Raw genomic sequence first — 13,378 nt, 5'->3', positions numbered from 1 at the left:
TAGAAGCAAAGTCCGATTCTGTAAAGAGCAGTATTGCATAGGAACCTGGAATGTTCGGTCCAGGAATCAAGGCAAATTGGAAGTGGTCAAACAGGAGATGGCAAGAGTGAATGTCGACATTCAGCGAACTACAGTGGACTGGAATGGGTGAGTTTGACTAAGATGACCATTATATCTACTACTGTGGGCAGGAATCCCTTAGAAGAAATGGAGTAGCCATCATGGTCAACAAAGAGTCCGAAATGCAGTACTTGGATGCAATCTCAAAAATGACAGAATGATCTCTGTTCAGTTCCAAGGCAAACCATTCAATATCACTGTAATCCAAGTCTATGCCCCAACCAGTAATGCTGAAGAAGCTGAAGTTGAACAATTCTATGAAGACCTACAAGACCTTCTAGAACTAACACCCCAAAAAGATGCCCTTTTCATTATAGGGGACTGGAATGCCAAAAAAGGAAGTCAAGAAATACCTGGAGTAACAAGCAAATTTGTCCTTGGAGTACAGAATGAAGCAGGGCAAAGGCAAAGAGTTCTCCCAAGAGAATACACTGCTATTAACAAACACCCTCTTCCAACAGCACAAGAGAAAACTCTACACGTGGACATCACCAGATGGCCAACACTGAAATCAGATTGATTATATTCTTTGCAGCCAAGATGGAGAAGCTCTATACAGTCAGCAAAAACAAGACCAGGAGCTGACTGTGTCTCAAATCATGAACTACTTATTGCCAAGTTCAGACTTAAATTGAAGAAAGTAGGGAAAACCACTAGACCATTCAGGTATGACCTAAATCAAATCCATTAGGATCAGAATGCTAATCATTCTGTACAAAGACATGTTTATTGCTAGTTTGTGGATATAAACATGCCCCTCTGTTTGTATTGCTTTTCTTGGCTTGCTTTTCTTCTTGCCTACTTATTGAAAATGTATATGTGTGAGGATATGTATCTGGGAGAAACTAGTGTAACATGCTCTGAAATACTTTTTCCAACCTCTTCATACTACCTTCAAAGGTCTTTATTTCCCCATGAATTCCTAATACATTCACAGTAACACTGATTTTGACAGTTTCATATTCTTGAAGATATTTATTCTGAGTTGCTCAGATCTGTAATGAATGCTCTCTAGAACTCCTGCACAGCTGTGGCCATGGAATCTACCACCTCCTTTCTCCTATGGATTTCCTCCCTTATATTTTTTGCTGGATCCTGCTATTTTGATTTCATGTGTCTTTCTCCAGTAGTTTCCTAATAAAAGTATGAATAGGAGAGACATTACTTTGAGACCAGGCACATCTGAAAATGTTGGTATTCTATACCAAAATGTAATTAATAATTTTGTATAGTATAAAAGTTCCAAGTTGGAAACAATTTTCCCACAAATTTTTGAATGTATTGCTCTTTCATCTTCTAGGTTCCATTATTGCTGTTTAAGTCCAAAGCCAATTAGGTTACCAGTTTCTCATTCATGTTCTTTTCAAAGCCACATCTCATTGTGTCTCCTGCATTGGCAGGCGAGTTCTTTACCACTGACGCCACCAGGGAAGCCCCCAGATTATGGTATCCTTTGGTAAATGCTCCCTAGATGTTTGGATAGAATGTTTATTCTGCTACTTGGGGATGGAGTGCTTAGTGATTGCTGATTAGATATTATTGTTTGAGGTGCTTCAAATCCACAGAAATAGGAAAGATGCCTCGGGCTGCTTTGGGTGATCAGCTCTGGTTGTTCCTGGCTTAATTCCAAGATACATCCTTCCGTCCCCTCTTTCCTCCTGACAGCTCTTAACTACACAAATCTACCTCACTTCAACATGGCCGCCCACAGGCCTGAGTGACTACATGGGCGCCGCCATATTGAATCAAAATTAAATCATTTAGAGAAGGGCAGAGTTCAGCAGAGCGCCATGTTGAATACTGGCAAGTTTCCGCAGAGAAGCCTCTGTTGAGCATAGGCATATGGAGGCGGAGCCTAAGAAATTCCACAAGGGCAAGGAGGGAATCCAGAAAAAGGAAGTAGGTGCAGTTGTATTTCCTGTGACTGCGTGTGTGTGTGTGTGTGTGTGTGTGTGTGTGTGTGTGTGTGTGTGTGTGTGTGTGTGTGTGTGTGTGTGTGAGAGTGTGTGTGTCTCTGTGTGTGCGCGCGCGCGCGCTCGCTCAGTCGTGTGCGACCCCATGGATTGTAGCCCTCCAGGCTCCTCTGTCCATGGAATTTTCCAGGCAAGAAAACAGGAGCGGGTTGCCATTTCCTTCTCCAGGGGATCTTTGCCACCCAGGGATCCAACCAATGCGTCTTGCACCTCCTGCATTGGCAGGCAGATTCTTTACCACTGCGCCGCCTAAATGACCACTGTCTGGAAAGAGCACGGGTGAGGTGCTGGTGAGTGCAGGGAGCATTGGGGTGGGGATTGAGTGAAGAGGTGTCGCTGATGTCCGTGATGAACAATGGGGTCAGAGGTGGAGGCGGTCAGTGGATGGAATAATAGGGGTCGGTGTGGTCTTGATGGTGGCTTCTGGCGGGATTGGTGGGGTCTCTAATGGTGGATCCCTGCAGACATGGGGTGGGAGTGATAGTGAATGGTGGAACACCAGGCGGAGTGATGGGATCTGTGGGATCTTTGTTGTTGGATCGGTGGGAAGATTCTTGGATTCTGTAGGGGGAGGGTAACTGTGGGGCCCGAGAAATGAAGGATCTGAAGGGGAGAGATGGTAGATGGTCATTAATATCCTCTCTTTTTTTCTGCTTACTAGGTTGTTTCTATTTCTGATTTTTAAAATTATTGATGGAAATAATCAATAATCATAATAGGAGTTTTGTTAGTATTATTTGAGCCAAACTGAGGACTGTAGCCCAGGAGACAGCTAGGAGGCTCTGAGGAATTGCTGGGTTGAGATATGGTTTGCTGCTAAGCTGCTAAGTCACTTCAGTCGTGTCCGACTCTGTGCGACCCCATAGATGGTAGCCCACCAGGCTCCGCAGTCTCTGGGATTCTCCACGCAAGAACACTGGAGTGGGCTGCCATTTCCTTCTCCAATTGGTTTTCAGCATAGCCTTATAAACTTATCAGAACAAAGGTCATATATCAAACACGACAGGGATACATTCCTTCAACGTTTTAAAGCAGCCAGATTTAATACATATACAGTGAGACTGCAGGACCATGATTCCTGTTAAGGGGATGCTATAAGAAGGGAGTTACCTATTCTTAGCTTCCAAACACCTTAATGGTTAAAGCAGATGTGCTGTGCGTGTTCACACAAAGTTCAGTCTGAACCATGTGTAAGCCAGAACGACTTCTCCATGCCTCAATATGTGACAGTTTTCTTCATGGTACACTTTGCTAGAGATTTAAAAATATATTGTCATGTGCTTTGTATCCTGGTTAGGAGCTACATTGTCATTCTGAGTTATTTATGTATCATTTTTCTTCCTTTTTTTGTATTATCAGGAATCTCAAGATTTATTTTATTGGTCATTTTGAAGTATTCATTATGTTTATACTCTTTACTATTTTTATATTAATTTTATCTTTTTTAAAGATGTTTTCTCCCCATGCCCCCATTTCCCCCCATTTTATGTAATTGTCATTCTTTTCCTTATTTTACTAATTTTATACTGGATACATTTAGGGGTATGATATTTCTTTTATATACATCTTTATTTTTGAAATGTATAATTTGTTTGGTGTTCCACTTTGATCCTGAGTTGAGTTTCTTTATTCCTGAATTATTGATATGTTTTGTTTATTTTAAATGTTATTGTATTTTCATAGACTGTAGACCACAAAGTCTCACCTTTTAACAATTTATCAAGCTTTTTCTTTAAAAAAATTTTTTTTATTGAAAGATAATTGCTTTACAGAATTTTGTTGTTTTCTACCACACCTCAACATGAATCAGCCATAGGTATACATGTATCCCTTCCCTTTTGAACCTCCCTCCCATCTCCCTCCCCATCCTACCACTCTAGGTTGATACAGAGCCCCTGTTTGAGTTTCCTGAGCCATAGAGCAAATTCCCATTAGCTATCTATTTTAAACATGGTAATGTAAGTTTCCATGTTACTCTTTCCATACATCTCACCTTCTCCTCCCTTCTCCTCATGTCCGTAAGTCTATTCTCTATGTCTCTTCCTCCATTGCTGCCCTGTAAATAAATTCTTCGGAACCACTTTTCTAGATTCCATATTTGTGTGTTAGAATACGATTTATCTCTTTCTCTTTGTGACTTGAAGGCAAGCTACACAAGTTACAGTGAACTTTGTTCAGTGGATATAAGAGAAAGCATATTTTCTGTTTGTGTGGTATTCTTCTTCTTCTTCTTCAGTCGCTCTTGTTGGTATTTTTCAAGTCTTTCTTTTTCTTATATTTGGTCTACTTGATTCATCATATTTCTAAAGAGTTGCAATAATAATCTTTTACTAATAATTCATTTTGTAGTTCTATGTGCTTTTTTACTAGTTTTGTTTGCATGTATTTGGGGGAAAGGCATGCATAAATCTAATGGTTAATGCATTTTGTATTTTTAAAAATATATTGGATGCTATTATTATAGGATCTCTCTTTTCAGTGAAAAGCAATTTCAACCTTGAATTTCATTTTGATATTTATATTGCTATCCCAGCTTTCACTTTCATTTGGATGATTTATCTTTGCCCAGGGCTTTATTTTGTATTTCTGTTGCTCTCATTGTTTAGATCTACTGCTTGCAATAGATACAATTTGGTTTTTTCAAATCTAACCTATAATCTAGTCTTTGTCAAGAGATAATTTTACCTTTTCAGTTTAGTGTGATAATGATTTACCCAATTTTATACCTTCCATTTTAATGTTTACTATTTATTTTAACTCACTGTTTTCTGCTTTTCTTTGCCTTTTTCATTGGATTGATGAAATTTTTGTTCATTGTTTCCATTCTACACCCCAGATAACTTCTGTTTTTTTCCTGAAATGTTTTCTCATATGATAATGTTATTACTTTTCCCTTTGATTACATTCTTATCATATTATCATCATTGTCTTTTTTAATAATTATGTATCTTGCAAAAGTTATTGCTTAAAAATATATTGTTTGCTATTTCTCACCTGATTTATTTTACATTTATTTGATACTTTTGTGGGTTTTTTTCCTCAGATAATGATAAGAGATACTTTGTAAGTGCTTTCATTTTTGAAAATGTCTTGGCCCTAACAGAGAAGTGGTCCTTTAGATACTACTTCTGATGTCACTTAGCTTTCATTACTAAAAATGAGGCATCTTGATTTTTTAAATTCTTTCTCTGTAAATAATCTGTTCATTCACTTGCACTTTAGATTTGGATGTGTTTTAGATTTTAAAATTTAGCTTTAAAATTCAGGAATATTCATAGATTTGTTCACTGATTGAGTTCCCAATTGTTTGTGTGTGTATGTAAATTTGTTAGGAAAACTAATGGTATAGGTCTACTGTGTGTGGATAGTGAGAGGAGTCCTTTGGTGATTTTTCATGGCCCATTGAAGGTGCAGGCCTGTCTGGAACTGGAGTCTTGGGATTACCAATGGAGACGTATGGTGAGTAGTGTGGACAAAGAATGTGGCCTGCCATTTCAGTAAACAAAAGAGGTTGTGACCATCAAGCCATCAGCCACTGCTGCTACTCCCAACTGTTCACCTTTAGGGGAATTCAGAATGGAGAAAAATAAGATATTGGTCCCAGATAGTTACAGTGCTTGTCAAAGAAATGATTTCTAATGAATGCAAACTCTTGCATTGTCCCATATATAGAAAAATGCTAAATTCATTAACCTGAGATGCCTGGATTTTCTTTAATTGACAGACAGTAATCTTTTGATATTCCAAATACTTCGTTTTTGTTTTGTTGCAAAAGCTCCCGTTTATTCTGGCTCCTCCCTATCTCTTCAGAACAGTCCCTTTGAGCTGTCTGAGGGACTGTATCCTGGACTTAAGTCCTCAGTAACTCTCCCTGAATAAAAATAATCCTCACCTTTTAGGGTGAGAATTTTTTTTCAGTCAACAGTAGTAATAAAGGTGTGGATGCCAGTTATTGGTGCATGCGGGATTGTGATATAATAAGAAATATGTATTTTGGTTTCATCCACAGTTCCCAGCACAAAGCTCCTAACACCTTTCTGATTCCCTAAGTGATAAGAGTTATGGGGGCCTCTTTTTATTTCTGTCTCTTGACATAGCACCAGAGGGATAAAGGTGAGATAAGTGGGGTTTTTGTTGTTGTTGTTATAAATAATAAGTTCCTTTGAAACACCCCTGAGTTTATTATAATGAAAGGATATTGGAAAGCCCTAGTGAATCACTTAATGGGGGCTGTTTGCCAGGGGAACCAAGCAAGTTCTTAAAGTTTTAGAGCTTGAAGTTGAGTAGGAAGTTGAATCACCAATGGCTAGTTAATCAGTCATCTGTACATAGTGAAGTCTTCATAAAAACTCAAAAGAATGGAGTTTGGAGAGTTTCTAGATTGAACATGTGGAGATTCTGGGAGAGCAATGCACTCCTTCTGACATATCTTGCATATCCATCTCTTCCACATGGCTGTTTCTGAATTATATTCTCTTATAATAAACTGGTAATCTAATAAGTAAAATATTTTATTGAGTTCTATGAGCTACTCTAGAAAATTAGTGTAATATGAGGGAAGCTCGTGGGCACCTCTAATTGTAGCCAGTTGGTCAGAAACACAAGTAAGAGCCTGAACTTGTGGTTGGCATCTGAAATTGGGGTGGGGACAGTCTTATAGGACTGAGCCCCTAACCTGTGTGAATAATGCTAAAACTCTAAGTAGATGGTATGAGAATAGAAGAAAAACACACAGGAGGAGTTTTTCCTTTTCAGTGCATGGGATTGATTGATGTAGAGTCAGGACCATGGGGTACAGTTATTGGAGGCTCTGTGATCAGGGACTATAGCATGAATGATTATGATCTTGTAGAGAGAACAATGGTGGCTTGAAGCGAGATCTTTGTTCCCTGCCCAAGAATTGAACCTGGGTGAAAACCAGGAATCCTATCCACTCCACCAGCAAGAGCCAGAAGCAGAGTTTCCCTGGCTTTTGCCCTATTTGAAAGCAAAAATGTTTTCAGGAGGCAAAAACTGTCAAAAACAAAACAAAAACAGGTATAAAGTTTATTATTAGAGACACAGCATAACATGTGGTAGAGTTTGTTTAGTTAAGACGTAGCAAGGTAGAGATACATACCTGGGGAGAAAGAGTGTGGGCATCCCCACTAGTGAGGAGGAGCGCAGTAAAGAGACAGTTAAATCTTTTCCATCAGGCAGTTCTTCTACGTTTTTGTTTGCTTTGGCCAGTTATCTCACTTTTTTTCCTCATAACTGACCTGACCTAGGTCCCTCCCTGCTATGCACATTTTTTTGCCAAGGTGGGTTCCAGTGCAGCAACCCATGGGAAGGTTGTCACCACCTCTTATGGGGTGGTGCTCCCTCCCTTTTTGACTGCTGAGGAAACTTTCTGTGCATGTATAGTTAGGGAGGTGTCCTTGACCTCAAGAATGAGAAATATGTGGTCTCTTTATCTGAGCAGGACTCAGCTCCTCTCTGCCATGGCCGGGACTGCTATCTTAAAGTATCCACTGGAGGCAAAGTGCAAGTATTTAACGTGTTCCTCTTGTTATTTCTATCTGGAAGTGTATATAGGAGGCTGGCTGTAAATGTGTAACCTGGAGCCCATCTATCTCCTGCCTCAGTTGGGGCCTGTGAGCAGTAGAACATGGGAACCAGTGATTCTGATCTGTGAGTAACGGCTGCTGGCGTGAGGTCAGTGTGAAACGATTGGTAGTTGGAAAAGAAAATTTAGGAGTGGGAGTGAGGAATTGAGTGCCAGGGTTGGGGATGAAAACTAACCAATCTGATCACATGGATACAGCCTTGTCTAACTCAGTGAAACGATGAGCCATGCCATGTAGGGCCACCCAAGACGGACGGGTCATAGTGGAGAGTTCTGACAAAACTTGGTCCACTAGAGAAGGGAATGGCAAACCACTTCAGTATTCTTGCCTTGAGAACCCCATGAACAGTATGAAAAGGCAAAAAGGTAGGACACTGAAAGATGAACTCCACAGGTCGGTAGGTACCCAGTATGCTACTGGATCAGTAGAGAAAGAACCCCAGAAAGAATGAAGGGACGGAGCCAAAGCAAAAACAACACCCAGTTGTGGATGTGACTGGTGATGGAAGTGAAGTCTGATGCAGTAAAGGGCAATATTGCATAGGAACCTGGAATGGTAGGTCCATGAATCAAGGTAAATTGGAAGTGGTCAAACAGGAGATGGCAAGTGTGAACGTTGACATTCTAGGAATCAGCGAACTAAAATGGACTGGAATGGGTGAGTTTGACTCAGATGACCATTATATCTACTGCTGTGGGCAAGAATCCCTTAGAAGAAATGGAGTAGCCATCATAGTCAACAAAAGAGTTTGAAATGCAGTACTTGGATGCAATCTCAAAAACGACAGGATGATCTCTGTTCAGTTCCAAGGCAAACCATTCAATTACACAGTAATCCAAGTCTATGCCCCAACCAGTAATGCTAAAGAAGCTGAAGTTGAATGGTTCTATGAAGACCTACAAGACCTTCTAGAACTAACATCCCAAAAAGATACCCTTTTCATTATAGAGGAGTGGAATGCAAAAGAAGGAAGTCAAGAAATACCTGGAGTAACAGGCAAATTTGTCCTTGGAGCACAGAACAAAGCAGGGCAAAGGCTAATAGTGTTTTGCCAAGAGAACACACTGGTCTTAGCAAACACCCTCTTCCAACAACACAAGAGAAGACTGTACACATGGACATCATCAGATGGTCAATACTGAAATCAGATTGATAATATCCTTTGCAGCCAAAGATGGAGAAGCTCTATACAGTCAGCAAAAACAAGACCAGGAGCTGACTGTGGCTCAAATCATGAATTCCTTATTGCCAAGTTCAGACTTAAATTGAGGAAAGTAAGGAAAACCACTAGACCATTCAGGTATGACCTAAATCAAATCCCTTATGATTATGGGAAGTGAGAAATATATTCAAGGGATTAGATCTGATAGACAGAGTGCCTGAAGAACTATGGACAGAGGTTCATGACATAGTACAGAAGGCAGTGATCAAGACCATCCCCAAGGAAAAGAAATGCAAAAAAGCAAAATGGCTGTCTGAGGAGGCCTCACAAATAGCTGTGAAAAGAAGAGAAGTGAGAGGCAAATGAGAAAAGGAAAGATATACCTATTTGAAAGCAGCATTCCAAAGAATAGCAAGGAGAGATAAGAAAGCCTTCCTCAGTGATCATTGCAAAGAAATAGAGGAAAACAACACAATGGAAAAGACTAGAGATCTCTTTAAGAAAATTAGAGATACCAAGGGGACATTTCATGCAAAGATGGGCACAAGAAAGGACAGAAATGGTATGAACCTGACAGAAGCAGAAGATATTAAGAAGAGATGGCAAGAATACACAAAAGAACTATACAAAAAAGATTTTCACAACTCAGATCATCACAATGGTGTGATCACTCACCTAGAGCCAGACATCCTGGAATGCGAAGTCAAGTGGGCCTTAGGAAGCATCACTATGAACCAAGCTAGTGGAGGTGATGGAATTCCAGTTGAGTTATTTCAAATCCTGAAAGATGATACTGTGAAAGTGCTGCATTCAATATGCCAGGAAATTTGGAAAATTCAGCAGTGGCCACAGGACTGGAAAAGGTCAGTTTTCATTCCAGTCCCAAAGAATGCTCAAACTACTGCACAATTGCAGTCATCTCACCGGCCAGCAAAGTAATGCTCAAAATTCTCCAAGCCAGGCTTCAACAGTACATGAACCATGAACTTCCAAATGTTCAAGCTGGTTTTAGAAAAGGCAGAGGAACCAGAGATCAAATTGCCAACATCCGTTGGGTCATTGAAAAAGCAAGAGAGTTCCAGAAAAACATCTAGTTCTGCTTCATTGACTATGCCAAAGCCTTTGACTGTGTGGATCACAATAAACTGTGGAAAATTCTGAAAGAGATGGGAATACCAGACCACCTGACCTGCCTCTTGAGAAACCTCTATGCAGGTCAGGAAGCAACAGTTAGAACTGGACATGGAACAACAAACTGGTTCCAAATAGGAAAAGGAATACGTCAAGGTTGTATATTGTCACCCTGCTTATTTAATTTATATGCAGAGTACATCATGAGGAACGCTGGGCTGGAAGAAGCACAAGCCGGAATCAAGATGGCCGGGAGAAATATCAATAACCTCAGATATGCAGATGACACCACCCTTATGGCAGAAAGTGAAGAGGAACTAAAATGCCTCTCGATGAAAGTGAAAGAGGAGAGTGAAAAGGTTGAGTTGAAGCTCAACATTCAGAAAACGAAGATCGTGGCATCTGGTCCCATCACTTCTTGGGAAATAGATGGGGAAACAGTGGAAACAGTGTCAGACTTTATTTTTTGGGGCTCCACAATCACTGCAGATGCTGATTGCAGCCATGAAATTAAAAGACGGTTGCTCTTTGGAAGGAAAGTTATGACCAGCCTAGATAATGTATTAAAAAGCAGAGACATTACTTTGCCAACAAAGGTCTGTCTTGTCAAGGCTATGGATTTTCCAGTGGTCATGTATGGATGTGAGAGTTGGACTGTGAAGAAAGCTGATCGCCGAAGAATTGATGCTTTTGAACTGTGGTGCTGGAGAAAACTCTTGAGAGTTCCTTGGACTGCAAGGAGATCCAACCAGTGCATTCTAAAGGAGATAAATCCTGGGTATTCATTGGAAGGACTGATGCTAAAGCTGAAACTCCAATACTTTGGCCACCTCATGCGATGAGTTGATTCAGTGGAAAAGACTCTGATGCTGGTAGGGATTGGGGGCAGGAGGAGAAGGGGATGATAGAATGAGATGGCTGGATGGCATCACCGACTCGATGGACATGAGTTTGAATGAACTCCGGGAGTTGGTGATGGACAGGGAGGCCTGGCGTTCTGTGATTCATGGGGTTGCAAAGAGTCGGACATGACTGAGCGACTGAACTGAACTGAACTGAACTGATGGATGCCCTGTAAAGTATTTAAGCTGTTCATAATTATTGGGTATCAAGATTTTTCTAATTTCCTTTTTTTTGTTTGGTATTAACCATGCTGTGGTAAAACTCCTGCATTTAAATCTTTGCACAATACAGGATGATTTTTTTGCGATATGGTTCTACAAATAAGTTTTTGGGTCAGGTTCATGGACAGCAAATGACATTGACACATTTCTTTCTCTCATGTGTCCCTCTGTCAATCTGTTTTCTTAGATCTCTGCCTCTTTCCCAGAAGAGCCAGAAATGACCAAGTCCCTGGTAAGTTCTTATCTGTTCATTTATTTATTTGCTGCTTTCTTTACTTTTCAGTGAGTTTTAGAAGGTATCTATTAACCCATATGGTAAATGGACAAGTGTAAATAAATAAAAACTAAGACCAAAGACAGTAAAAAGAGACTATCAACTCCAAGTCAAGCTTGGATTATAAGTGTATGTGAGTTGTGTGACTTAACAGTTATGAACTTTGAACTACAAAATTTTCTCTGATCTTCATGAAAGACATAGCAATAATGGAAATGAAATGCATGCTTTACATTGTTAAAAAGTAATTTGTTTCATCTATAATAACTAATTCCTGGTTCTTGATGTTTGAGAAAATTTTTGATAGTTTTTTTTTTTACTTTATATTTTATACTGAAGTATAGCCAGTTAACAATGATGTGATAGTTTCAGGTGGACAGCAAAGGGACTTATTCGTACATATACATGTATGCATTCTCCCCCAAACTCTGCTCCTGTCCTGGCTGCAACATAGCATGGAGCAGACTTCCCTGTGCTATACAGTAGGACCTTGTTGGTTATCCATTTTAAATATAGCAGTGTGTGTATGTCAATCACAGACTTCCTAACTATTCCTTCCCCATATTCTTTCCCCATCCTGCCCCGCCCCGGCATCTAGGTTTGTTCTCTAAGCCTGTGAGTCTGTTTCTGTTTTGTAAATAAGTTCATGTGTACTAATTCTTTTTAGATTCTGCTTATAAGGGGTATCATACACTATTTATCTTTCTCTATCTAACTTACTTCACTAAGTATGACAATCTCTAGGTTCATCTGTGTTGCTGCAAATGGCATTATTTCATTCTTTTTTTTGGCTGAGTAGTATTCCACTGTATATATGTACCATATTTTCTTTCTCCATTCCTCTGTAGATAGACATTTAAGTTGCTTCCATGTCTTGGCTATTGTAAACAGTACCAAAACAAACCCTAGGTGCGTATATCCTTTTGGGCTATGATTTTCTTCAGGAATATGTCCCGGGATGGGATTGCAAGGTCATATGGTAGCTGTGTTTTTAGTTTTTTAGAGAAGCCACCATATTGTTCTCCATAGTAGCTATGCTAATTTGCATTCCCACCGACATTGTAGGAGGGTTCCCTTATTGCCACACTCTCTCCAGCATTTATTCTTTGTGGATTTTTTTGATGATAGCCACATTGACTGGTGTGAGTGATATCTCATTGTAGTTTTGATTTACATTCCTATAGTAATTAGCAATGGTGAGCATCTTTTCATGTGCCTCTTGGTCATCTCTATGTCTTCTTTGAAGAAATGTCTATTTAAGTCTTCTGCCCATTTTTTGAGTGGGTTGTTTGTTTTGATTATGTTAAATCTCATGAGATGTTTGTAAAGTTTGGAGACTAATCCCATGTCAGTCACATCATTTGCAAACATTTTATCCCAACCTGTGGGTTTTCTTTTCATTCTGTTTTTTGTTTTCTTTGCTGTGCAAAATCTTTTAAGTTTAAGTAGGCCCCATTTGTGCATTTTTGCTTTTATTTCAATTATTTGGGGAGACAGATAAAAAAGATATTGCTACATTTACATTGAAGATTGTACTGCTTGTTTTCCTCTAGGAGTTTTATAGTGTCTGGTCTCACATTTAGGTCTTTAATCCATTTTGAGGTTATTTTTGTGTATGGTATTAAAGGATGATCTTTTTTTTTTTTTTTTACAGTCAGCTGTCTAGTTCCCCCAGCACCATTTGTTGACAAGACTGTCTGTCCAACATTGTATTGTCTTGCCACCTTTGTCATAGATTAACTGACCAAAGGTGTATGAATTTACTTCTGGGCTTTCTATTCAGTTCCACTGATCTGTATTTCTACTTTTGTCAGGAAGTCTGATTCCTCCAGCTTTGTTTTCCTTTCTTAAGATTGCTTTGGCTATTCAAGGTCTTTTGTGTCTCCATACAGATTTTGAGATTTTTTTTTTGTGCTGTGCTGTGCTGTGCTTAGTTGCTCAGTCATGTCTGACTCTTTGCGACCCCATGGACTGTGCCCACCAGGCTT

General features: G+C 39.7%; 1 protein-coding gene across 1 annotated transcript in view; it reads left to right on the top strand.

Annotated features, from left to right (window-relative positions):
* Positions 1 to 1,933: 1,933 nt before the first annotated feature.
* The window catches only part of ZNF484 (zinc finger protein 484), a 30,908-nt gene continuing 19,463 nt past the window's right edge, over positions 1,934 to 13,378 (top strand). The window contains 2 exon segments of the mRNA XM_055427449.2: positions 1,934 to 2,019; positions 11,304 to 11,348. Of these exon segments, the coding sequence (XP_055283424.2) occupies positions 1,963 to 2,019; positions 11,304 to 11,348 (102 nt within the window). The 5' untranslated portion in view covers positions 1,934 to 1,962.

This window comes from Moschus berezovskii, chromosome 7, assembly GCF_049115385.1.
Source record: "Moschus berezovskii isolate FMDL1 chromosome 7, NW_MosBer_1.0, whole genome shotgun sequence".
NCBI classification, from domain to species: domain Eukaryota; kingdom Metazoa; phylum Chordata; class Mammalia; order Artiodactyla; family Moschidae; genus Moschus; species Moschus berezovskii.
This window is presented reverse-complemented; position numbering and strand designations above follow the sequence as displayed.